This window comes from Palaemon carinicauda, chromosome 44, assembly GCF_036898095.1.
Source record: "Palaemon carinicauda isolate YSFRI2023 chromosome 44, ASM3689809v2, whole genome shotgun sequence".
NCBI lineage: Eukaryota > Metazoa > Arthropoda > Malacostraca > Decapoda > Palaemonidae > Palaemon > Palaemon carinicauda.
In genome coordinates this window covers 43,283,697-43,309,681 of record NC_090768.1, presented here as the reverse complement: position 1 = coordinate 43,309,681, position 25,985 = coordinate 43,283,697, and the positions used below count along the sequence as shown (strand labels likewise).

The following is a 25,985-nucleotide window of genomic DNA, read 5'->3' as shown; positions in this document are numbered from 1 at the left end:
AAATATCCCCCGAAGGAAAAAATCCTCCCGAGGAAAAAATCCCCCGAGGAAAAAATCCCCCCAAGGAAAAAATCCTCCCGAGGAAAATATCCCCCGAAGGAAAAAATCCCCTGAAGGAAAAATCCCCCCGAGGGAAAAATCCCTCAGGCAATAATCCTCCCAAAGGTAAAAAATAAAAACATATATCATTAAACTGATATATTATATTTTCATACAACAAATAAAAATAAAAAAGTCGAGATATAAAACAAAATGGCAACATAATCTATAATGTAATTAAGTATGATTTAAAACCTGGATTATTTCATATCTTATTGTCTTCCCTTGCAGAAAATATCTACCTCTCTCTTTTCAGCCTTTCCATGTTGCAAGATTCCGTGAGAGATTGCTCGTTTTCGCTTTCCTACCAATGATGTTGCAAAACCTCGGACGATGTTATGAAGAATCACATTAGCGTGTTACATGATTCAGTAATAAGTTTTGCTCTAGGTTTATTATTATTATTATTATTATTATTATTATTATTATTATTATTATTGTTATTATTATCATTATTATTACCTCCGCCAACGAAGTTGTTTGTGTGTGTGTGTTTGTTTGTGAACAGCCTCCTGGCCACAATTTTAATCGTAGAGCAATGAAACTTGCAGGGATTAACTTTTATGTAAAAAGCTGGAAATTAATAGATTTTGGAAGGTAAAGGTCACGGTCAAGCAAAATGTCCAATTCACGTAATCAGCCATAAGTTTGGACATCGCTGTCACAGAGACTTCAAACTTGGTTCATATTTGAGTGTTTGAAAATCCACGCCAATACATGTCAAGGTCAAAGGTCAAGGTCAAGATCGAGCTAAAGGTCCAGAAATAAGCTACTGCGGTGGAGGTCTGCATTCTACTGAGTGCCTCTCTAGTTATTACTATTATTAGCTAAGTTACAACCCAAGTTGGAAAAGCAGCATGCTATAAGCCCAAGGGTTCCAACAGGATAAATAGCCCAGTGAGGAAAGGAAATAAGGAAACTGATAGAATGATGTACCTGAGTGTACCATCAAGCAAGAGAACTATCTGGTCAAATAATTATCTCAGATTTTGCATTCATATTTTGCTATTCATGCATTCATATTTTTATGATTTTCCTCCAAGTAAACCAGACGTGTTGTCCATGATTATGATGGTAAGCAGCTCCTCTAGGAGAAGGACACTCCAATATCAAACCATTGTTCTCTAGTCTTGGGTAGTGCCATAGCCTCTATGCCATGGTCTTCCACTGTCTTGGGTTAGAGTTCTCTTGCTTGAGGGTACTCTCGGGCACACTATTCTATCTTATTTCTCTTCCTCTTGTTAAAGTTTTTATAGTTTACATAGGAAATATTGATTTTAGCGTTATTGCTGTTCTTAAGATATTTTATTTTTCCTTGTTTCCTTTTCTCACTGGGCTATTTTCCCTGTTGGAGCCCCTGGGCTTGTAGCATCCTGCTTTTCCAGCTAGGGTTGTTGCTTAGCAATTAATAATAGTAATAATAATTTCAGTTCTCGTCTTTGAGAGACGGAATGTATCTTGCTCGGATTATTCAACAGGCGTTGACCTGTGACTTCTAGGTCCTGTGCATGCAAGACTTCTAAAGAAGATGTGTTTGCTTGATTCTTTGGCGGAATCTTTCACTTTGTGTTTTGCATGTCCAGGTCAGTGCATGCAGAGGCCACAAGAAATATATTTTATGCAATCTGTGTATTTTTTTCTTTTATTTAGAAATATACATTTAAAATTTTTACAATATTGTATAAATATCGTAATATATTTGCATGAGTAAATTTTGCAATTAACATATATTCCCAATTGCACCTTAAGTAATTGTGGGTCAGTACTTAAAAATCTTAAGTGCATTCTCAACAATATCCTTGTAATAAAATCTGCTATTATGACCATTGCCTTATTTTTATCGCTTTATTAATCTGCTTCAGAATATAACTTTATGCAACATTTTCGTGATAGTTTTCTTTGATACGTTGCAAGTCTCCGTACTATTCTTTCACGGTTCTGGTGCACAAATTATCTAATACAAAACTGTAGTGTCAGTTTATTTCATCTTTAGATTTATTTTAATGTAATTATTTTTCTTAAACTTCTCTTGCAGTTTTTCCTTATTTCCTTTCCTCACAGCTATTTTCCCTATTGGGGCCTCTCCAACTAGGGTTGTAGCCTATCAAGTAATAATAATAAGAATAATAATAGGGTTGTGGTGGCCTATAAAGTAAACCCTGTAATTAAGGCTAAAACATTCAATGCAATCGTTTCATACATTGCATTTTATTCGTATTCGGATGAAAGGTAGCCTGTTTTGACAGGAGTCCTCTTGTCTAACTCATCTCATCCGTGAATATAAGGAAATACTAAAAGGGAAACCAACATAGTCTGAAATATGTAGTCCATCTTCAAATGATTTAGCTCTCTCATTTAATCAAATATTGTGATATCGAATTACAATTTGTCGAAACATAGAAATGAAAAGTATTGTATTACAGGTGTCTGGAAATATCAAGGTCGTGCAAACACGAAGGCCCTCTTTGAAGTCCTCCCTTTGATCCTCACCTGGTGGGACATTTTGCTCTCTTTTCAAAATCTCTTTTCAACATCTTACCGCTGGTAAAGTTACGTTTGACTGCGGTGAAAATTAATCATTAAAATGCGAGGTTTGGTCAAATGATTTCAAAGACGTGTTTATTTCAACTTTTATTCAAGACATAGAATATGTCTCTTCCATATTTTATGACGGAAAATACAATGTGTGTATCAATAACGTTATAGACAAATAGTAAAGAACCAACTGTTTGATTATATGGGCTTCGATGGAGCCTCTGATGGGGAAGAAGTCTTAATTAAATCGCCTCTTAGAGGGGGATTTAGGATTAGACTCTCTCCCTCCTTTGAAGACGCCTTTCGGTAGGCTTCCCTCATTGATTACGTCGAAGTCATCGGGTGTCGTCATATGTCAACTTCGTCCCCTGACGAGTGAGTGGTCAGGGATGGGGATTACCGAGGTGGGGAAATCGTGGCGTTTTGCTACTTCGCGACATTATGGGAAACTCCGGTTGGGGAGGGAGTTCTTTGGAGCCTTTTCTGATTGCGTTGATCCAGTGCTCTCTCTCTCTCTCTCTCTCTCTCTCTCTCTCTCTCTCTCTCTCTCTCTCTCTCTCTCTGCATATGTGTGCATTTCAAAATCTGCCAGCTGTACCTTCTATAGCAGTAGATGTATTATAACGTGATGACTATGAAACTAAAGAAACATACCTATACATACATTCAAAAATCCAGCGGTACTCACACACACATTAATATATATATATATATATATATATATATATATATATATATATATATATATATATATATATATATATATATGTGTGTGTGTGTAAATATATATATATATATATATATATATATATATATATATATATATGTGTGTGTGTAAATATATATATATATATATATATATATATATATATAGATAGATAGATAGATAGATAGATAGATAGATAGATATATTTATATACTGTATATATATATATATATATATATATATATATATATATATATATATATATATATGTGTGTGTGTGCGTGTGTGTCTGTGTGTATAAACAACTTCGCTGCATAAGTTCAAGAATATAATTGCATACTTATCCATGTTAAACTTGAAATTATCACAAGCTGAAAGAAAAAACTTATTCTAGTTTCCAGTAGGAAAAACCTGCTGTCCCTTGACTGGTCTAAGCTGTGTCATGTACATCGTAGTTAATCGACTTTTGTGCTCTAGCCATGAAAAAGTAAAGCACAGATTTAGAATCCACATACTAAATGACTTGCTTATATATATATATATATATATATATATATATATATATATATATATATATATATATATATATATATATAATTTATATATATATATATATATATATATATAAATTTATATATATATATATATATATATATATATATATATATATATATATATATATATATATATATATATATATATATATATCCCTGACATTATTAGACCAACCAAGAGCGATATATCCTCAATTTTTTCACGCAATTCCCGTAGACTTTTCCCCTCCTGATCCTTCAATCCTGGGGCAGAGTATATATATTTTTATGGCTACGAAAGCCTAATCTCTTTGCGAGAACGTGAAGGTTACTTACTCTGATTGCAGATTCGAATGGACTTGCTACGCCCAACGATATCAGAAAAAGGTTTGCTTCGATTTGCCTAAAAGAACGCTCATTTTACTCAAAGTGATGACCAAGGTCTAACGTAATAGGATTTGCTTTACGAATTCACGTGTTGTGTACGTTTGTATATATACTGTATGAATATATATATATATATATATATATATATATATATATATATATATATATATATATATATATATATATGTGTGTGTGTGTGTGTGTGTGTGTGTGTGTGTGTGTGTGTGTGTGTGTGTTTGTGTGTCACTATCATCATCAGCTGTTGCTAGTCCAATGCAGGAGGAAGCCTCAGACATGTCCTTCCACTCCCGTCTGTTTAGGGTCTTCTTATGCCAGTCTATATCCGTAAATTTGTAAATTTTCTTAGCTCATGAATCCATCGTCTTCTCTTCCTTCCCTTGCTTCATATATATATATATATATATATATATATATATATATATATATATATATATATATATATATATACAATTTTCTTTTTTTTGCTCAGCTATTTCAAAGGTTGTTCATAATTTTGAAACCAGAGTCTAAAACCTGTATATATTATATTGATTGCAAATTATTACATGTAAGCAAATAACCGAAGGTGATAAATGTGTATTTTTCATACACTATGTACAGGAATTTTGTTATACTATATTTTATAGCTTTTCATAACGAATCATAGTTTAGAGTAGTTCTCAACGATTTTGTTGTGGAAAGCGAAGCTGGGAAAAGAGATTGTCGGTGGCAGGAAAGTAAAAATGATGCAGACTCTTGTAAAGATTATGCTATTCATGATGCATGAAGTAGAATAAAAATGAACGACTAAAATATCAATTTATTGAGCCCTTAAAACGCCAGTAACCCTTCAGAACCCTTCAGAGGTCCCTACAAGACGAAGGGATGTTCCATGTAGCAGGAGGCCATGCCACATTATATTTAACAGTGTGGCCTCGTTACCATCGGCACCTTCGTTACGAAGGTTCCTTTTTGATAGGCGTAGGAAGGAATGTGGAGCCTATCGAAGAAGAAGCGATAGACCCCTTTTAAGAAAGAACCGGGGAAACAGAAACTTGAAGAGACTTTCAAAATTTGTCGGAACCTGGAACAAACCTTCATTATAATGAAAGACGTATCTATTGTTTCTTTTGCAGGTCTGCATCTATTGTCTCTTTTGCAGGTCTGTATCCATTGTTCTTTTGCAGGTGTGTGTACATTGTTTCTTTTGCAGGTCTGTATCTATCGTTTCTTTTTGCAGGTCTGCATCATTTTTTTTCTTTTGCAGGTCTGCATCTATTGTTTCTTTTGCAGGTCTGTATCCATTGTTCTTTTGCAGGTCTGTATCTATCATTTCTTTTTGCAGGTCTGCATCCATTGTTTCCTTTGCAAGCCTGTATCTATTGTTTGTTTTGCAGATATGTATCTATTGTTTGTTTTGCAGATCTGTATCTATTGTCTGTTTTGCAGATCTGTATCCATTGTTTCTTTTGCAGGTCTGTTTCTATTGTTTCTTTTGCAGGTCTGCATCTATTGTTTCTTTTGAAGTTCTGTATCAAATGTTTCTTTCGCAGGTCTGTCTAGAACCAAAGGACCTTCAGCATGTACAGCAGCGGAAGCAGCAGCAACAGCAGCAGTCCCAGCAAGAACGACTCTAACAACAACATGAACAGCCCGAAGCATCAGGTCAAACCCCCTGCCAGCGTCGTTAACAGTAGCCCCTACGATCATCAGCTTCTTGAGCGCCTCCTTCCTCGGCACATTACAACTGAACATGTCGTGTTCAGTCACAAGTAAGAGAGCCCCCTTTTATCACATTTTCTTTTATTTTGTTTAATATTGTGTGTGTTTTTTTTTTTTAATTCCTGTCTGGTGGGTAAACCAAAGGTATTAATGATCGAACATGCATAATTTTGAGCTAACATTTATGCATTTAGGCAGCTGTTCCATGATCAGTCACAAGTAAGAGAACCGCCTTTATCAACTTCTTTTACTGTGTCCTTCATGATATTTTTTTTTTATATTCCTGTCTTTTGAGTAAAGCAAATTATTAATAATTATCGAATATGCATAATTTTGGGCTGATATTTGTGCATTTTGATTAGGCAGCGTTCCATGATTTATTGCTGTATTGTAATTTCATCATGGGAGAGAGAGAGAGAGAGAGAGAGAGAGAGAGAGAGAGAGAGAGAGAGAGAGAGAGTTTTCAGAATAGAATATAATATTGAAAAGTGCACCATCAGAGCAGTAGAATTAATTTAAATGGCAATTGCTTAATTATTTCACTGATATCATCAGAAAAAAGTAACGAGATTTTTATAATAAGGGGATTAGTTAACATTATCTTACAGAACGATGGAGCTCTGTTATTTTTTTTCTTAGCTTCTAGCTTTGTATGAATCTGTAAAACACTACAACTTACTATTTTCAAGGTATTTGTTTGGGTGAAAAAAGAATTTAGTTAAGTGCAAGAGTAATAGTTTATACAAATATTGATTCCCTATGATTATAGATTTTGTTGTGGTCATAGAAAGATAGAATTTAGAGCTATCATCGTATAATTATACACCCATTCTGACAGTAAACGGTATTATTCACATATAAAAATGTTAGGGAAATTACGATAATCCTTTATCAACTATACATTTCGTACAGTCTTATTATTATTATTATTATTATTATTATTATTATTATTATTATTATTACTTGCTAAGCTACAACTCTAGTTGGAAAAGCAGAATGCTATAAGCCCAGGAGCTCCAACAGGGAAAATAGCCCAGAGAGGAAAGGAAACAAGGGAAAATACAAATTTAAGAAGAATAACAACATTAAAATAAATATCGCCAATATAAATTATAAAAACTTAAACAAAACAAGAGAAAGAGAAACAAGACAGAACAGCGTGCCCGAGTGTACCCTCAAGCGAGAGAACTCTAACCCTCTGTTGTTGCTGTAATATTTTACCATGGTGTACATTCTTTTTTTTCTGAAATAATCACCATTCTATATCGTATCATCCTTACGAATAGAACGTATATATTTTTTATAAAGCTTTACAGTAAAATTATTTTTTATCTCAGTGTATTAGAGGTATATCCATGTCTGTATCAAACCCAAGTGTTATTGAAATTACAATATGATTTATTTTTCCCATTTTAAAGTAAGGCATTGATAATTTTATATCTTCATAGTCTATGATTGGATTTTGTGAAGTGTATATCTCAGAAAAATTGAATATCTTTATATTAGGCTTTAGTTTGTTATGCTATAAGTTATCGAAGGTTTTAGCTTGTTATATCTCAGGGTTTCAGCGCGGAGATATTCGGACATTCATTTTATTGCGTGATTATTATTATTATTATTATTATTATTATTATTATTATTATTATTATTACAAGCTAAGGTGCAACCCTAATTAGAAAATTAGGATGCTATAAGCCCAAGGTCTCTTCGAGAGGAAAAAATAGCTCAGTGAGGAAAGGTAACATGGAAAGAAATAAACCACAAGAGAAGTAATGGTAAATTAAAATAAAATATTTTAAGAAAAGTAGCAACATTAAATAATACACCATATTAGTTAAACTGAAAAAAAAATGTGAAAGTTTCAGATAAGTTCATGTATACTTTCTCTTCATAGAGAGTAAAATGAACTTGCTTCACTGGTTATTCTGTGTACAATGGTGTCGTTGTAAATATGCTCAGCAATGCTGAAGATAAGCTGAAATGAGTTTAAGCAAAGTTAAAATTTTGGACCTTATCTTTTACGGTTTTATATCCTTCATACATTAAAGAATAATTGTGCTCTTTATATTATTCATTTCATACAATAAAAACCAAACATAAACTCTGAAAGCCAAAAGCTACTAGAGATAATATTTCTAATGTAAACTTGAGATGGCACAGAATAGCTTGGGATGGAAGTCTGTGGAGGAACCTGGGGAAGGCCTACATGCAACAAAGGACTTTTGAAGGCTGAAATGATGATGAAACTCGAGATGTGAAAGACAAGTGAAGCATCCAAATCAATAATAGCTTCAAACCTCTGATGGTCAAGACTGTTCATCATTTATGTCCCCTGAATTATTTTGATATGTTATCGGTACACCTTAATATTGATAAAAGTAATTTTGCTATATATCCATATCTTGTGTATTTGATTTGCTGTTATTTGTCTTTTTACCCACATTTCGTTTTTTTGATATTGTCAAAATTATTACATTTTCTTTGAAGTGTGTGACTTGGTTATTTTCATCTTCTATCTTATAATTTTTTTTTTATAAATCGGCTATTATTAATTTAGTGAAATATGCCCTAAAATGTGGCAGTGGCATCTATCTACGAGTCTCAATATTTAATTTTTTTGTAATTCTCCCAATTTTTTTTTAATATGTAGAAAGCAGTTTCAGTTATTTTTCCAATCACAATTATATCTGCAATGGTTTTACCAAATAAGCATTGTATTCGACAAAACGAGACGAAGAAAAATTTCCTTTGCCATATAAGAACATTTCACTTTACATAAGTTTTTTTATATATATAGATGTATTTTTTTTTTCTAGAACAAAGGTGTGTGGCCGATCGCTGTACTTCTTCAGCCCCGCCAGCAGAGGGGGTCTAACCAAACCTGTCTTCACCACTAGGGAAAAGCTGACGCCTCTTCTGGAAACTCCTCCGGTTAGACACAGAATTTTTATCCTTTTGTAGATTAATCATTGGGTAGCATCTAAAACCTACAGTAGACATATATCTTGGCTACAATAATAGAAAACTATCTATAACTATTCTCGATTCATTGATTATCCCTAGTTCGTATGTTAATCTTATTGGATGAGGCATATATTCGGCCGGTGATATTACTTACACCATGTACTGTAGAATTATATAAGTTCATTGCATTGTCTAACTATAGTCTCTTAATTTTCGCCGTCTTAGCAACGTTGATATTATTTCCTTCCAATTTTCGCCTTCTTAGCAACGTTAACATTATTTTCCTCCAATTTTTGCCTTCTTTGCAACGTTAACATTATTTCCGTCCAATTTTTACCCTTTAACAAAGTCCCACCGCCTTATAATTGATTGAATGATTTGAGGTTTTCTGGCATCCTGACCCCGGCCTTATAAATCAAGAAATATTACCATATAATCCAGTTGATATTCTTTTCAGTAAGAAATTATATTGGTGATTGGGGAAAGACAAAAGTATTCAGTGAATTAAATATATATATATATATATATATATATATATATATATATATATATATATATATATATATATATATATATATATATATATATATATTCTATAGGAGGACGACGAAGACGTTGACGAGAGTGGTTCGCCAATGCGTCGAGTCGGTGGAGCATCCGCAGCTGCTCGACGAGGAGCCAGGCGGCGAGAGGAGCTCAGCCCCGGGGCAGTTTGCACCATTAAACGAGTACACCTGGGTGACCCGGCCTGCGACCTCGGTGTCAGTGTATGGCGAGGGCGTGGCCCTCAGCGGGGACTACAAGCTCCCCAGAGGCCCCCGTCAGCTATTGGTCCTGCGTTGTTGGTGGAAGCGCCAGAAAAGGGGTGAGTAATTCTTGTGTTCTTCCCTTATTTTTTATATTACTGTTTTTATCATCAAATTATATTTTCGCTTTTTTTACCGTTTAAAAGATAATGTAATTTGTATTGATTTAAATCGTTAAAATTCAAAAGTAGCATACTTAAGGAATTTAGAAAGACCCTTTAAATTATAAAATAATCAAAGATTTAATGTTATTTGTTTATCGCAAATATGACGATAGTATACAATGGATTTACATCATAAGATAAGGTTCTTATTTCAAATCCACGTATACATTTTGTGACTTATTGATATCCAGATGATATGCTGACCTTTTATTTTGACACTGCATGTTGATGTTAAGTCATAAGAAGAATGGCAGGTGTAGTAAAGATTACAGAGGTGATATGATTGTCACGACTGAGATGGTGTGGACATGTGTTGAGGATGGATGGTGGGGAGGGAGTGAGGAGGGCTTGGGAGGAACCTGTAAGGGGGGGGGGGGGGTCGAGAGGGAGGCAGAGAATTAGATGGCGAGATAAGGTGAAGGATGATATGGAGATACGAGGTTTGGTGGAAGAGGATGCCTTTCATAGAACTCATATGGCGCCTCGGTAATATGTAGTTTATTTTTTTGTAAACAAATATGTCTCTGCCCTACTATACTTCATTTTTTTTAAAGAGGCGCATTTGCACCGACTCGCAGCGGTGCCCTTTTAGCTCGGAAAAGTTTCCTGCAATCTGATTGGTTAGAATCATCTTGTCCAACCAATCAGCGATCATGAAACTTTTCCGAGCTAAAAGGGCACACCGCTGTGAGTCGGTACAAATGCGCCTCACTAAAAAGAATTTATTATAGAAGTTTTAGTTTAACAACTCTGAAAGGTAAACTATTTGTCCCAGAAACCATTCTCAACAAGCCATATTATCTCTTGCAGATTTGTCTTCAAATGTATCAAATAGTTGATAAAATATCTAGCTGCTCTTCTACGAGAAGGACACTCCAAAATCAAACCATTGATCTCTAGTCTTGGGTAGCGCCATAGCCTCTGTACCATGGTCTTCCACTGTCTTGGGTTAGAGATCTCTTACTTGAGGGTACACTCATGCTCACTATTCTATCCTATTTCTCTTCCTCTTTTCATTTTGAAGTTTTTATCCTCTTGTCATTTTGAAGTTTTTATCCTCTTGCTATTTTCAAGTTTTTATAATTTATATAAAATGTTATGTTTAATATTATTACTATTCATAAAATTTTGTAGTTTTTCCTTATTTCCTTTCCTCACTTGGCTATTTTCCCTGTTGGAGTCCTTGATCTTATAGCATCCTGCTTTTCCAACTAGGTTTGTAGCTCAGCAAGTAATAATAATAATAATAATAATAATAATAATAATAATAATAATAATAATAGTAATAATAATAATAATAATAATAATAATAATAATAATAATAATAATAATAATAATAGCAGCATTGTAACACCACTTTCATATTTTCAATACAAATTTGGCCTTCAACTTTATTTATCTTTTAGTTCTTTCTGTGTTGATAGTAAATATTCTAACGAAAATCCAACAAAGTAGAATGTGTTCACCGGATTGTTTTTATAACCTCGGGTCCTTGAACAGTTCACATCAAAAGCCGTAAGGTCAAGGGCCTACTCCCCTCTTCACCTTACAAAAATTCAGCTTCTGTCCACGCCATTCCTTATGTAAATACAGGTATATTCAGCGTTTTAATTAAATGACAGCAGTTTTTCCGTCTCCAGAAACAGAAGGGTAACTCGACTTGATTAATTCCTATCGAAAATTTAATATTTTTTCCTTCTGGTTATAATAAAGTTTGTTCTTTATACGTAAAATATCCGTCATATTTTGCGTAATTAAATGACAGCAGTTTTTCCGTCTCCAGAAACAGAAGGGTAACTCAACTTGATTAATTCCTATCGAAAATTTAATATTTTTTCCTTCTGGTTATAATAAAGTTTGTTCTTTATACGCAAAATATCCGTCATATTTTGCGTAATTAAATGACAGCAGTTTTTCCGTCTCCAGAAACAGAAGGGTAACTCAACTTGATTAATTCCTATCGAAAATTTAATATTTTTTCCTTCTGGTTATAATAAAGTTTGTTCTTTATACGTAAAATATCCGTCATATTTTGCGTAATTAAATGACAGCAGTTTTTCCGTCTCCAGAAACAGAAGGGTAACTCAACTTGATTAATTCCTATCGAAAATTTAATATTTTTTCCTTCTGGTTATAATAAAGTTTGTTCTTTATACGTAAAATATCCGTCATATTTTGCGTAATTAAATGACAGCAGTTTTTCCGTCTCCAGAAACAGAAGGGTAACTCAACTTGATTAATTCCTATCGAAAATTTAATATTTTTTCCTTCTGGTTATAATAAAGTTTGTTCTTTATACGCAAAATATCCGTCATATTTTGCGTAATTAAATGACAGCAGTTTTTCCGTCTCCAGAAACAGAAGGGTAACTCGACTTGATTAATTCCTATCGAAAATTTAATATTTTTTCCTTCTGGTTATGATAAAGCTTGTTCTTTATACGCAAAAGATCCGTCATATTTTGCGTAACCTATGTCAAGGTAATTAACGTATTTTTTTAAAACTAAAAGCTTGGAATTGTTTTGAAATATTTTAATTTAAATGAAAATAAAAATATTTCACTAGAATTCAGATATTTCATACAAAACGACAAGCAGCAGGATTATATGGGAGTATTTTTACAACCAATTCGCTTATTACTTGCACAAAGGAGTCTTTATACTTTTTTAGTTATATAGGGTATCCCAGCAAATCAATTTCCCAGTAATATTTATAGCCGTAGATTTTAAATTTCAGGGTAATTCATCTTCTAAATAATTACATATCTGGCTTTGTCAGTAAGGCAATGATTTTGCCGTGGCCAAAATTCGCCATTAATTATACAATATTTAAAGTTGATACAAGTTTGATGATGTCTAGAGAATGTCTAGATTTCCCAGCAAGGTATGCTGGATTTTGTGTGTTTTTATATATAGAAATTGTTCTCAAGATACACATACAAGACGGTGCAAGACGGTGTATATTCCTAGGCTTTCCGGTGCCTTCTTGCCTTCGCCAAAATCGTGTTGTTGTTGTTTTTTTTTTTTTTTTTTTTTTTTTTTTTTTTTTTTGCACGGCATGTACGTATACTCCTCTGTTGTCGTTTATTTGTTTGTTTGTGAGCAACTTTACACCAAATCTACTGTACCAATTTTGACCAAACTCGGTAATCATGTTAGGTATGACCCAGTGATGAATCTGTAACACTTTGGATAAGTACATCAAAGTACATGCTCTCTACTGAGTGCCCCTCTAGTCATACCTGTGTTAAACTATTACTGTGCCCGCTAAAGTTTTTCTATAACCAGGACCCACCACTGTTTGTAACATTTCAAGTTACCAGTAATATCAGTTCTTCAAAACAGACAAGGAGTGGAGTCATAACATACAATACATTACCTTCTTTTCAGTGAAATCATAATTCCCAGAGTAATAGGTTAGGTCGATGATAATTAAATCTTTATTAAATATGTTGGTCATCGTATGATGAAAGTCTTGATGAAACTATCGGGGTTTAATTTTGTTGGGGGGGGGGGATTTAATTAAGAAACATTTCCAAAATATGAAGCAATTTTGCACTCTTGATTTCGCGTTGTAATAGAAAAAACAATAGTTATCGATTTAAAAGCGATGTTTCAGCAAGGGGTATAAATTTACTCAAAAGAAGGTAGATTGTTTTGAAAAGCCTATTAAGAAAAACCTAACTATGTAGTGGAATATTTCTACATGAAGTGGGAAGTATATTCCACGTTCTGGGGAAAAATCCAAAGTAAATACGTATCAATTATACTGCTAAAGTAAATAAAGTTCTGCACACAAACAGTGAGCATGAATAAATCAGACTATATATCGCAATTATCAGAACAGGTTTCCCACAACATGCATTTCTCTACTTCTTTGGATAAGGTGTCCTTCAATTGTAAGTTAGTCACTGAGTGGGCGAGCCTATTGGGAAACAAGGAGCCGGTTCCGAAATGACTGTTTTTGGGGAGCATGGTTTGTTAACCCAAAAGTTCTAAATGTTTGGTACGGTACTGATAATATTTATATGGTTATAATATAATGGGAAAATTACATGAATAAAAAAAACGTTAATTCTCAAACATGAAAATCCTCATTATTATTATTATTATTATTATTATTATTATTATTATTATTATTATTATTATTACTTGTTAAGCTACAACCCTAGTTGGGAAAACAGTACTTATGTATTGCAAGCAATTTCATTTTTATAATTAACGTTTGCAATTATAAGGTATCAATTATACTGCTAAAGTAAATAAAGTTCTGCACACAAACAGTGAGCATGAATAAATCAGACTATATTTCGCAATTATCAGAACAGGTTTCCTACAACATGCATTTCTTTACTTCTTTGGATAAGGTGTCCTTCAATTCATGCTTGCCTAGTGTTCTAAAGAAACGAAACAAATCTATTTTAAGAATTTACGCAAGTATTGTTGCGAGGACTGTGCAACGCTATAGAATTCCAGTACGTTCACTGGATCAAAGATTCAAACTTTGACCCAAATTAAAACTAAAGAAATATAGTACTGAAGAATGGCCGGCTTTAACTTGGCATTGCCATACTGTATATACAAAGCTATCTTTTGTCACATCTGGGTTGAGTAATGAATGTCTACCCTGATATAACTTTAGTCTCGGATGTAAGTTGGTCACCGAGTGGGCGAGCCTATTGGGAAACAAGGAGCCGGTTCAGAAATGACTGTTTTTGGGGGAGCATGGTTTGTTACCCCAAAAGTTTTAAATGTTTGGTACGGTACTGATAATATTCATATGGTATTATAAAGGGAAAAATTACATGAATAAAAAGAGACATTCTTAAACATGAAAATACTCACCTTATTATTATTATTATTATTATTATTAGTATTAGTATTATTATTAGCTAAGCTACAACCCTAGTTGGGAAAGCAAGATGCTATAAGCCCAGGGGATCCAACCGGGAAAATAGCCCAGTGAGGAAAGGAAAAAGTGAAAAATAAGCTATTTTAAGAAGAGTAACATCATTAAAATAAATATCTCCTATATAAACTATATAAACTTTAACAAAACAAGAGGAAGAGAAATTAGATAGAATCGTATGCTAGAGTATTCCAGTTTTTTTTTTTTTTTTTTTTTTTTTTTAAGTAAATGCTAAAACTTTCGTTCGTTAAGTGCCTTATGAACCGCCTTAATGGTTCATCAGGTTCTTTTAAAATACTAAAAGAATTGGGTCTGGAAAGAACCGATGGACTGCAACAACCAAAGGGGTGGGTAAAACAGAAAACACACTAGTACCTTAGCCTAGTTTATTATACAAAAATTATACAAAAATAAATTATATACAATAATTACAATGAGTACAGGTAATGGGAAGCACAGTGACAAATGATCGTAACCACAAAATCAGTTAACATTTAAAATTGCAAATACAGTTTACTGAAATTCAAAGTATATAAAAAACACAATTAACAATAGTCAACAAAAAAAACCACAATAAACAGCAGCCATGAAAAATTAATTAGAGAATTATCTCATTAATAAAATGAAGACGAGCCCATACACTGGCTCTTCCAACATAGAAACATCCACAAACAATCCCTGATCCCCGAGAACGTCCATCGAACACTACGGGAACGACCACGACAGTGTCGATACGACAGCCACTTTGCTGCCATCGAAGAATAACTCTTCAAAACCCATCTCGACCTCGTGGGCTAGGTTGGGGACAAGTCACCATCAACTAGGTGATAATCCAAAGCTGTGTCTGCTGCTCTTTCTCGACTGCATCACCAGAAACGGTTCATCTGGCTTCCTAAACCTGACTGATTATAGTCAGTCACAACGTGACATAAGTAAACAAGGCACCCGCCTTGACAAAGAAAAAGAGGGCAGTTCAAAAAAAATTAAACTAGGTTGTTTCAAAGTCAAACAACCTAACAATTATTATTATTATTATTACTTGCTAAGCTACAACCCTAGTTGGGAAAGCAAGATGCTATAAGCCCAGGGGCTCCAACAGGGAAAACAGCCCACTGAGGAAAGGAAAAAGTGAAAAATAAAATATTTTAAGAAGAGTAACATCATTAGAATAAATATCTCCTATATAAACTATATAAACTTTAACAAAACAAGAGGAAGAGAAATTAGATAGAATCGTATGCGCGAGTGTACCTGTTTTTTTTTTTTTTTTTTTTTTTTTTTTTTTTTTTAAGTAAATGCTAAAACTTTCGTTCGCAAAGTGCCTTTTCCTTCAGTCTGCTCAGAAAAGTCATTTGGAAGTTATCGTTACTATGTACTAAAGTGATATTCTGGTATATATTTGTGTTAAAGGTTGAATTATTACATTTTATCCCTTTTATATACTTTACTATGTACTAAAGTGGTATTCTGGTATATATTTGTTCCACTTTCTTATATTATATCTAACAGTGGAATCTGGTTGAGGCCTGGTTAGAGGCCTCAGATGAAGCACGTGCAACATACTGTTTAATTTCGGTTGTGGTAGCCTATTGGAAACGTCCCTGCTAGGCAATTTGTTGGACGGGGGTTCACGTCATACTCAAGTTCGATAGTTTCTAGTAGTGTCTGCAACTTCACCATCCTTGTGAGCAACGGGGAGCCTATAGGTATACCTGCTGAGTCATCGGTAGCCATTGCCTGCTCATAAACACACCCCCCCCCCCCCCCGTCCTAGCTTGATGGAGAGCGGCTTGGGCGCTGATCATATGTGTATATTTTCAGTCTCTAGGACATTGCGTTTGGCTTTGCCATTCATGAGTTATCTTTAAGTCGAATAAAAAAGTTGAGTACATTTGCATGACACCGAAGTCTTTTTTTAGTTGAAAACACACGCATAGCTTTGTGAATACGTCTTACAAATTGGCTTGTTCTTATGTAAAGAGGCCGCATATTTTTTTATTCAATATAATTTTATTTCTATCAAAGAAATCCTCTGCATTTGACATCACCAATAATTCAAATGGGTAAGGGTTTGATTTAATAATTTTCAGATGGTATAGAAAGTATAGAAACTGTAATAACAGTAAATATAATTTTGTAATGTGAGTAAGGTTTTCAACCTAATCAAAAACTTACTAGATAAAATACATAAATGAATGTTTCATATAAATAGACTGCCTAGATAAACTACATATTTCATATGCTTTTGTGGAAACCCATAAGTAATTGTAGTTTATTAACCTCTCTCTCTCTCTCTCTCTCTCTCTCTCTCTCTCTCTCTCTCTCTCTCTCTCTCTCTCTCTCTCTCTCTCTCTCTCAATTTTCTCTTATCCTCTTCCCACCCACGCCAATATCTCCAAAGAATTGATGAAGGTCTTTGTGGTATCTAACGAGAAAAATGCGTGGACCTTTTTTGAAGGTCAAATCTGAAACCACCTCAATGGAGCAGCCACACGTATCCATCCACTCAGCAAAGAACCTCATTTTTAATTTGTTAAAGTCCATTTTATGCACGTATCTTTATTAATAAGGTATTATGCACAGTTATAATGAGATCGAATTTCTTTTTATGAATAATGTTCACTTGTATTATCTGCTCAGAATATTTTCCATCAGGGCTGTACGTAATTCTGTGGTGTATCAGCTTGCCTTCGATTTTTTTTTTTTTTTTTTTTTTTTTTTGGGGGGGGGGGGGGGGGGGGGGGGAGTCGGATTAACATAAACGGATGAATCTTATCGGCCTAAATTTCGTCTTCGTACGTAATATTAATTATTAAACTGTGTAGCTACGTTTTAATTTAGTCAAGGATTAGTCCCAGACTCCCATTCTACTTTCCAGACTACCATTTAAAACCTGGAATCCTACCAATAACGCAAATACAATTGCAACCTTCTTTAGGGTACATTTGGCTTCGGTTATTTCAATCACTCTTTTTATGAATGGCTTGTATGTTTCATAGCTAGTGCTGAAGCGCAGGTTTCGTTTGTGAATGTCGATATACTTTTGCCTTGCAAATCCGCTTGTAATATTCATGGAAGGATCTTTGTTCTTTGTCGTAATTATATATTTGTATAGGAAAATATATCTGAATGGAAAGAGAACAATCCGAGGTATATTCATGTATATAAGCTTCCGGCTCATTTTACCTAATTTCCAAATTCAAAGTAAACGGGGGAAGATCTCTTTTAGGAACAGTGTGAATAATTAAAAACCTTACAGTCAACTGGAAACTTCCTTGCTCGGCGATCTGGAGGATTAGGGTTCGAAACACTCTCAAGCTTGATAGTTTCTTGTACTATTTGCAACCTCAACATCCTTGTGAGCTCAGGATGGAAGGTTTTGTGGAGCCTGCAAGGTCTGCCTGCTGAGTCTTCAGCAGCCAGGCCTTACCTGGTCTACCTTTCCTCTGCTATTTATGAGCGACCTTTAAACCTTAAACAATATTCTTTATCAGAACACTGTAACAGTTAGCGTATAAAAATTAAAATTATTTTCCGTGCTACAACTCATGAGAGTTTTTCATATCGTTACAAATACCACAACATGATGAACTATTATTGATCTGATAAGGCACCTACCACCCATTTTGCATATTTATTGATGGTTACTTTCCTTATGGTATACAGATCAGATGGTATTTTGTATGAGATACTACTGTCTACTATAAGTAACTCGGATAGGCACTCACAAACCGCTTAGAAATAACAATTCTGCCTATCTTCATTTCCGGTGACTCCCCGTCGTCTACGACTACTATGTTGTGTTTACTTGACGTAAAATAAGGATTTATAAATGATAATGGCAGTTTTTTCCACAAACTTTTAAGAGACAAATTTTTTTTATCTTTATTTGAAAGTATTTTTTTCATAATGTGTATATTAAATGTTGATGAAATGATAAACATCCGTCATTTATTAGAAGCGATAATGATTTTTTCTTTCTTGGGATATTTGTGATGATTTCCTGTAAACATCCCTTTATTATACTAAATGTGACCACTTATTAACTCCTGTATAGTATGATGTCTCGTGGGTCCCTCTGAATCGGAAGCTAAACAAAATGAGACTGTATTTGTTGGATATAAATGTATCTTCAATCAAAATTTGCATTGGGAATTATGAGAAATATCCGTTTTTTTTTCTTTCTTTCATTTTTTTTTACTACTACTACTACTACTACTACTACTACTACTACTACTACTACTACTACTACAAAGCAAAGTATTGGAGAATCAAGACACTTCCATGAACATACCCACCACGAAATTGCAACGAGTGGATATGTTTGGCAATTGCAAGCGTACCCTGCACTTCCAGCCATGTGTTTTTTCTGCGCGCGTACTCGGCCTCCATATATTGATCGACTTTATTTCCTCTTTGTTGTGCAAAGCCTTTCGGGATTAATGCAAATCGGCTGCATAATGAACCCTTATTAAAAAATCTTGTTTACACGAAGTTTGGTTCGGATTTGCATTTCATCGTGATTGGTTGGGAGCTTCCGATTACCTGCACTGCTTGTTTCGGAAAATACAAAATTCCCAGTTTTTTTCTATTTAGGGAGTCATTGTATCACCAAAATCAATTATTTACTGTGTCTCAAAGTATTTTTTTTTATTTTTATAGAAAAAAATGCCAAAGAAGTGTTACTTGATTGTGTTTAACCTGTTATATAAATTATTAAGGTTACAATGTATGACCTTGAGGGACATTTCTTTTGTAGATATTATTATTATTATTATTATTATTTTTATTATTATTATTATTATTATTATTATTATTATTATTATTATTAGCCAAGCTACAACCCTAATTGGAAAAGCATGATGCTATAAGCCCAAGGTCTAAAACAGGAAAAAATAGCCCTGTGGGGAAAGTAAATATACATACACACTTTTATCACAATGTTGATGTAAAGTAGTGTTGGTATAGAGAACAGTGAGGATTAATTAAATTGTCAACTGTCCTTTCATTAATGGGTGAGATTTAAAACATTAACGAATAGTAGCAAATTAATATTTGAATGGGTTGTAAATATATGGTCAGGATGTATTTATTGAGAATTTCATGATGCTGTTATTTTGTAAATGGAGAGAGAGAGAGAGAGAGAGAGAGAGAGAGAGAGAGAGAGAGAGAGAGAGAGAGAGAGAGAGAGAGAGAGAGAGAGAGAGAAAAAAAAAGGATTGATTAAATTGTCAACTGTTCTTCTATTTATGGGTGAGATTTAAAACGACCAAAGAGTAACAAATTTATGTTTTAATGGCCTGTAAATAAGTAAATATATGGTCAGTAGAGAGAGAGAGAGAGAGAGAGAGAGAGAGAGAGAGAGAGAGAGAGAGAGAGAGAGAGAGAGAGAGGATTGATTAAACTGTCAACTGTTCTATTTACGGGTGAGATTTAAAACGACCGAAGAGTAACAAATTGATATTTTAATGACCTGTAAATAAGTAAATATATGGTCAGGAGAGAGAGAGAGAGAGAGAGAGAGAGAGAGAGAGAGAGAGAGAGAGAGGAGAGAGAGAGAGAGAGAGAGAGAAATTTATTACTCCATTGTGGTTATTTGTGCCATAACTTGTTTTGTCTGTTGGGTAATGAGTGACGGTACTTGAACATTTATTTTCGAACAAACGTGACTAAGTGCCGACTCTTTTAGGGAAACCTTGTTTCCTTTCCTCACTGGGCTATTTTCACTGTTGGAGCCCCTGGGCTTATAGCATTCTGCTTTTCCAACTAGAGTTGTAGCTTAGCAATTAATAATAGTAATAATAATAAACCGATTTATTGTCGTGGGAATTATATAACAATAATTATTGTTCTTCGAGATTTGTACCTAATCATTTCCTCAGATGAATCAAGCTTTCAAGGTGATTAAATGTAGACCATTGGTGTTTTTAAGACGTTGATGGTTAAATGTTTTTTTTTTTTTTTTTTTCATTATTGTGTCTGTGAGGTTTCCTTATGGTGTTGGAAAAGCAAGAGGCTATATGCCCAAGGGCTCCAAGAGGGAAAAATAGCCCAGTGAGGAAAGAAGATAAGGAAATAAACGATATGAGAAATAATGAACGATTAAAATAAAATATATTAAAAACAGTAACAACACCAAGACAGATAATTCATATATAAACTGTAAAAAGACTTATGTCAGCCTGTCCAACATAAAAACATTTGCTGCAACTCTGAACTTTTGAAGTTCTAGCGAGCATGCTTTCGCCACGCTAAGCAGTCTTAGTTTGCTCTCAACTCCACTACGTACTTGTACTTCGGTTTATTTCAAAATCTAATGGGTTTTTCCTCGGGCCATACCCCACAGTCCTTCAAGTTTCGTTGAAATTGGTTCGGTAGTTTTTGCGTAATATTGTTCATAAGCAAAAAAATGCCATTTGCGTATCATGATTATTTTCAAAGTACTGCTGCGTACTTGTACTTTGACGTACTTTATCCAAAATGTTACAGATTCAGCCTTTTATTATACCCACCATGACTACCAAGTTTGGTCAAAATCGGTAGAGTATTGTTTGTGCAAAGTTCCTCATGAACAAACAAACAAATAAGTAGGTAAACTAACACAGACAGGAGTGAATGCATACAGACTTTGGCGAAGGCAATTATGTGTAAACTGTAACTACATCCTACATATTGCCAAACACTGCGGAATGTTAGCTGAAAAAATTAAGCAAACTCTTCGCGAAGTGACTACTCTAAAGCGTAGTATTGGTAGACTTGAGCAACTTGAAACAAGAATCTTTATTTTGAGGGGAAATAGTAAAATTCAACTGAAAATTAGATGCCCAGTACCAACGTAGCTGCATTTGAAATGAAATATGAAAACGGTATTATGCAGCATCTGGTAAACTTCTTGGTGGGGTCCTTGTTCAAGTTTTACTCAAGTTACATAACGTCGGGTTTTTTTTTTTTTTTCTAGAAATTTGACTGCTATTTTAGAGACATAAGCCACTTGAGAAGTTTGCGATGGTTTTGAGTCTGCTATAAATGGCAATGATTCTGTAAGTTTAGATGGTGAATAATTTGCTTATTCCCTTAGTTCGCAGTTAGATTAACGTATGATTTGTGGTTTATATTTTTTCCCATAAATGAATGGTAAAAATTTTCAACTTTTTTCATACGATTAAAAAAAAAAAAACTTTTCAACTCGCTTGGAAAGGTTAATGCTGGTTTCAATTTTCTCTCTCTCTCTCTCTCTCTCTCTCTCTCTCTCTCTCTCTCTCTCTCTCTCTCTCTCTCTCTCTCTCTCTCTCTGCATGTTATGCCCAGAATCATCTAGCTTGTTGGTAGTCGATAAAAGTAAGAAAATATGGATTCAACTCGTAAATTATTCTCGTCACGTAGGAGTCGTTGTTGATTTCATGATCTTGCGTATAGTGTATAGCAGTGTAACATTGACTTGATGCAGTGGATTTGTGAAAATTTCCTCAGTACCCAACTCCTCAAATTTCTGGAAAACTTCCTCTGATTTGCAGAATTGCCTGTCATTCAGAATAATTTCGGCATACCATTTTAAGACAGGCTTGGATGTTTTAGTTTTCTTAGCAGAATTTTGGAAACCACAGCCAAAGTTCCACTTAGGATAAGGGCAAAGACTAGAGAATCTGTAACTCAAAATTTTTGTGGTCCATTTTAACCAAAGACTGTATACATGGAAAGGTTGCCATGCAACTTTAAGCCAAGATTTGAATGAAGTAAAGTATCTTGGTTTGCCCAGTAACAATCCCCCCCCCCCCATTCAAGTGTGATACAACTGAACGTATAAACAAAATGTATAAATATCAGAACTGGGTTTCAAAACATAGTGGAATAAAACGTTGATCATTGCCGGTAAGCATTAGTTGTCAATAGTTATGTGTTTATTTATTTAAAAGAGATTTGTATACTGTAGTTCTGCAAGTGGGCTAAATCATTATTCTTTTTTTCTTTGAGATTATTATAAGTTTGATATAGTTCACAACATTTGATCTCATACTTTAGAATATGTTAATCTGTTTTTACTCATATGTTAGCATGTATGCATACATATAGGTATTTATAACCCAGGCTATTGATGATTTTTCCACCCCGCCATACTTCGCTTCCAACCCTTTTCATCAATTGAAATTTCAAGTCCTTTTAGGTATTGCTAAATGTCACCACTAATGTCTTTTATTGCAGGAGCGGTGATGGGATGGCAGTTGCTGCTGGGTACACAGGTGAAGTGATGTACTTATTACCTCATATGGCTCCAGGCAGAACGGACCTCGAGCCGAGGGCTACAGAGATATTAGTGCAGGTTATTTTCTATTGTGTCTTTGATGGATTTTAGTCTTTTTTTTTTTTTTTTTTAATTTGTACACATACATTTTTATGTGGTTTTTATATCTTGATTTCACAAACCTTTTTTTTCTCTCTAAGTTAATTTTATTTTGGAAAATTATCTCAATAGTTGTGTAGTTCAGAGGGGCGTTGTTTCCCTGTTTAAAAATCTATGTTTTTAATAATGTAAGTATAGGTGAGATATGTTTTGGGATTGAATTGACTGGCAATAGTTCTCAGTGCCAGCGAACAGATATAATATTCCTTCACTACTTCATGTTTTGAATAGTCTACCAACATTTAAAGGCTGTTAAGGTATATATGGATAGTAGCTGATATTAGTTGGGGCCACATACGTGATTTAAGGACATTGATATATAAATAACCGAATAAACAATATTATTCAATGAGAATGAATGGACTAGTTATTACTGCTGAAAGGTATCAAAGGCCTAAACAGAAGTAATTAGAGGAATTCCATGAAGAAATGGGAAAATTGAAGGTTATCCCGGAAATAATAAACTGATCTGCACATTGCTTTTAAAGTAATGGATAGGTAAAAGTTCTTATTCGTCCTTAGATGTACGAGGGTATAAGAAGGCTGAATCATATGTTGATATTCGCAGCATTCATGGGCAGGAAATTGAACTAACAGTCAATTCGGATAATTCTGTTCGAAATTCCAGCGATCCATAACCTATTTTTAAACACAACTACTGCAAAAATCCAGTCAATCATGGATAAAGGACACAGTTTAGAACAGTGACCGCATGAATTTGAAAGGGAAATTAAACGGACATTGACGTTTGGATAATGTCTCATATTAATCTTGTTATTTTCTCTCACACTTCAGCAAAAATCGTATTGACAAAGACCTACTTGATATGAAGTAGCCAACCACCAGGGAAGTACGGATAGTATATGGCTTTTTGCGGAATTAACCTTACTTGATAATCTAGTGTATTGAAAAAGGAACTTTTAGAAAAGATAATTTATGCTCATTATATTATAATTTTCTCCTTTTTTAATGGTGCATGCATACACATACCCATAAGCTACTTTCTGTTTGTTCATTTGAATTTCCGGCAAGGTTCCTTGCTTGTTGATCCTAACTGTGTTTGCGTTGAATTATATGCTGTCATGTTTTTAATTGATTGTGAAATTACTTTTTTTCTTTAGATATATTCAAATGTGGGTCTGTGGTAGTTTTTAAAAGAAATTTATTGTTCTCATTATCGATAAGATAATATTTAGATTTCAGACGATTCTATTTTAGAGAATTCTCTATGCATCTATATTTCAGTGACACTGCCTTACGATAAAGAGGCGTATAGTCAGTTTACTTTTGCCAGATTTAAACCATCTTTCAAGAAAGCTTCTAAAATTTCTTCTAAGATACTCTAAATTTAGATCTTTATATACTTAGATAAAAAGGTAACAGATATTGTCAGTTTATTTTTGATAGATTTAAACCATCTTTCAAAAAACTTCTTAAATTTCTTATAAGATATCTTGAAATCTAGGTCTTTACATACTATAGATTAAAATATAAAGATATTGTCAGTTTATTTCTTCCAGATTTAAACCATCTCTCAAGAAAGCTTCTCAAATTTCTTCCAAGATATCTTAAAATCTAGGTCTTTATATACTATAGATAGAAATATAAAAGATATTGTTAGTTATTTTTGCTAGATTTCAACCATCTTTCAAGATATTATAAACCTAGATCTTTATAAACTGGAAAAAATATAAAAGGTGTCAGTTTTTTTTTTTTTTTTTTTTTTTTTTTGCCAGATTTAAACCATCTTTGAAGAAAGCTTCTAAGATTTCTTGTAAGATATTCTAAAATCCAGGCCTTTATATGCTAAAAAACTAACTTTTCTCTCCTCACAGGATGCTGTTCTAACATGTGTGTGTGAAAGCGTCGTCTGGTTCACAGTGAAGAGCTTTACACGACGGAAAGTCATAACTAATTCCAGGCAGCTCTCCAATCAGAAAATCAACATCGGGAAGCTCAACTTGAGATCTTCGGAGCCTAAGAAATTCTCTTGATAACATCTCTGTTTTGCAATACTTTTTTGCTTCTCAAGTTCAAATGACTAGAACAAATGAACAGTTGTTGACATAACTAGCGTTTTACTGTATTTGTATAACAGTATAGTTTTACACTAAAAAAAGAGTTGTAATAAAATGACTTTGACTATAAAAGTAAGTTGAACTTTGTATATTATGAAACTTACACTTGAATCCTACAAGTGCATTAACCTATATTGTATAATAAATACAAAAAACACTACAAGACGTATAATGTATTCTAAGGAAACCACTGCCTTATAACAAATCACACCATTGTTATCTAATGTACTCTCTGCTTGCAGTGTTGTAACTGATCTTGTGTATATTCCATGTGCGTTTGGGTATGTTTTAAGTATACGGTAAGCATTAATCATGTACTGAATCGTGTATTGATTTATAAAAAGAAATAGATGTTGTTATAGAGTAACTTGCTTTATTTTCTGTTGGTAAGAATTTTTTAAGTTGGAAATAAGTTCGCTTGCTGCACCTAGACACGAAATCCAGGTAATAATATATAACTCAGGTTTGTTTATTAGTTATGTAACAATACATTTCAGAATGACATTGGAACAAAGACCGCCTTATTCTTCAAACTTCCTTTCGGTTGCTTGTCCTAGAAGATCTTATTTATAATGTTGAAGTGTTTGTTATAAATAAAGGTTTTGGACCGTTTCTCCATTTTTTTTATTAACCTTCAACCCAAGCTGCATAGTAGTGTACAGTTTGGGCGATTTATAGCATCAGT

At 33.8% G+C, this 25,985-nt stretch overlaps 1 protein-coding gene across 2 annotated transcripts in view; it reads left to right on the top strand.

The window, feature by feature from the left end:
* The window catches only part of LOC137634513 (uncharacterized), a 233,168-nt gene extending 207,256 nt beyond the window's left edge, over positions 1-25,912 (top strand). For both annotated transcript variants that reach the window (XM_068366955.1, XM_068366954.1), the window contains exons 4-8: positions 5,814-6,032; positions 8,799-8,913; positions 9,546-9,811; positions 23,024-23,141; positions 25,058-25,912. In XM_068366955.1, the coding sequence (XP_068223056.1) occupies positions 5,842-6,032; positions 8,799-8,913; positions 9,546-9,811; positions 23,024-23,141; positions 25,058-25,216 (849 nt within the window). In that variant the 5' untranslated portion in view covers positions 5,814-5,841 and the 3' untranslated portion in view covers positions 25,217-25,912. The remainder of the gene's footprint in view (positions 1-5,813; positions 6,033-8,798; positions 8,914-9,545; positions 9,812-23,023; positions 23,142-25,057) is intronic.
* Positions 25,913-25,985: the final 73 nt, after the last annotated feature.